This window comes from Oxyura jamaicensis (assembly GCF_011077185.1).
Source record: "Oxyura jamaicensis isolate SHBP4307 breed ruddy duck chromosome 21 unlocalized genomic scaffold, BPBGC_Ojam_1.0 oxy21_random_OJ62186, whole genome shotgun sequence".
NCBI classification, from domain to species: Eukaryota; Metazoa; Chordata; class Aves; order Anseriformes; family Anatidae; genus Oxyura; species Oxyura jamaicensis.
Window position 1 is genome coordinate 790 of NW_023304566.1, and position 1,475 is coordinate 2,264.

The following is a 1,475-nucleotide window of genomic DNA, read 5'->3' on the forward strand; positions in this document are numbered from 1 at the left end:
GACTCCCCGGCCTCCCTCCCGGCCTCCCCGCCTCCTTCCCTGCCTCCCTGCCCACCTGTCCTGCCCGCCCGGCCCTCCCTTCCACCCTCACCGCCCGGCCCTGCCGTCCCCGCCCGGCCCTCCCTTCCAGCCTCCCCGCTCTGCCTCCCTGCCCCGCTGTCCCCGCTCTGCCTCCCTGCCCGCCCGCCCTGCCCCGACGGCGCAGTCCCGGGGAGGGAGGCGGGGCGGCCCGGCGGCCCATAAAGGCGGCGGCGGCGGCGGCGGAGCTCCGGAGCACGATGTCCCCGCCGGGCTCCCCGCCGCGGCCCCCGCGCCGCCCCGCCGCCGAGATGCGCAAGGTGAGCGGCGCCCCCCCGGAGGGCCCCGTCGAGGCCGGGCCGCCCTCACCGCCCCTTCTCCCCGCAGACCCTCAAGCCCCTGCTGGAGAAGCGTCGCCGCGCCCGCATCAACGAGAGCCTCAACCAGCTCAAGGCGCTCATCCTGCCGCTCGTCGGCAAGGACGTGAGTGCCGCGGCCCCGGCCCCCGAGCCGCCCCCGAGCCGCCCCCGCCGCTCCGTCCCGTCGAGCCCCTTCCCGCTCCCCGGCGCTGCTCGCACTCCCCTTCCCTGCCCGCCCTCCCCCTCGGGGCAGCCCTGACCCCGGCCCTGCCCTCCCTCTCCGCTCCCCCTCCCCCGGCTCTGCTCGCCCCAGCCCGCCCTCCCCCGCTCCTGTCCCGTGCCCGCCCCGCTCCCTCCCGCCGGTGCCCGGTGCCGGTGCCCGCCGCTGACCCGCCGGCCCCGCAGAGCTCCCGCTACTCCAAGCTGGAGAAGGCGGACATCCTGGAGATGACCGTGCAGTTCCTCAAGGAGGTGCCGGCCGCGCCCTCGGTCCCAGGTGAGCCCCCCGCCCGCCCGCCCCCCGCCGTTGCGGCCCGGCCCGCCGCTGACGGCCGCCTCTCCGCAGAGCCCTCCGAGAGCTTCCGCGCCGGGTACCGCGCCTGCCTGGCCCGCCTGGGCGCCCTGCTGGCCCCCCCGCCGCCGCCCGCTGCCCGCCACTGCCTCCCGGAGCTGCCGACTGCTGCCTGCCCCAAGGCTGCCCCGCCGCCGCCCGCCGCCCCGCTCTGGCGGCCCTGGTAGCGCCCCGTGCATAGCTGTACATAGCCCTATTTATTTGTACAGACCCCAGGGACCCCCTTTGTACAAATAAACCTTTTGCCAAAGCTGCGCTGTGCTGTCTGGGGTGTGTCAAGGGGGAGCCTGGCTGGTCCCCAGCTGCCGTGGCACCGTGCCCCGGTTCGGGCCGTGTCCCTCCTGCCTGCAGCCCGGCCTGGCACCACCGCCTGCCCCAGCAGCGGTGAAACGCTAGCGGCCTCCTGGCTGCCTGCACTGGGCTCGGCCCCGGCAGCCAGCATGGTCTGGCCGCAGCCATGGCCCCCCGGTAATTATCCAGGCAAGCTGCGGCATGGGCGCCTTGACGCAACGGCCTGGCAGCGCTCG

The 1,475-nt window shown here is 76.7% G+C and overlaps 1 protein-coding gene across 1 annotated transcript; it reads left to right on the forward strand.

Annotated features, from left to right (window-relative positions):
* The first annotated feature begins 216 nt into the window (after positions 1-216).
* On the forward strand, positions 217-1,193 carry HES2 (hes family bHLH transcription factor 2). The gene is made up of 4 exons (XM_035312776.1): positions 217-338; positions 406-501; positions 783-873; positions 943-1,193. Exons 1-4 carry the CDS (start codon positions 279-281, stop codon positions 1,113-1,115), a joined length of 420 nt encoding a protein of 139 aa, XP_035168667.1. The 5' UTR covers positions 217-278; the 3' UTR covers positions 1,116-1,193.
* Positions 1,194-1,475: the final 282 nt, after the last annotated feature.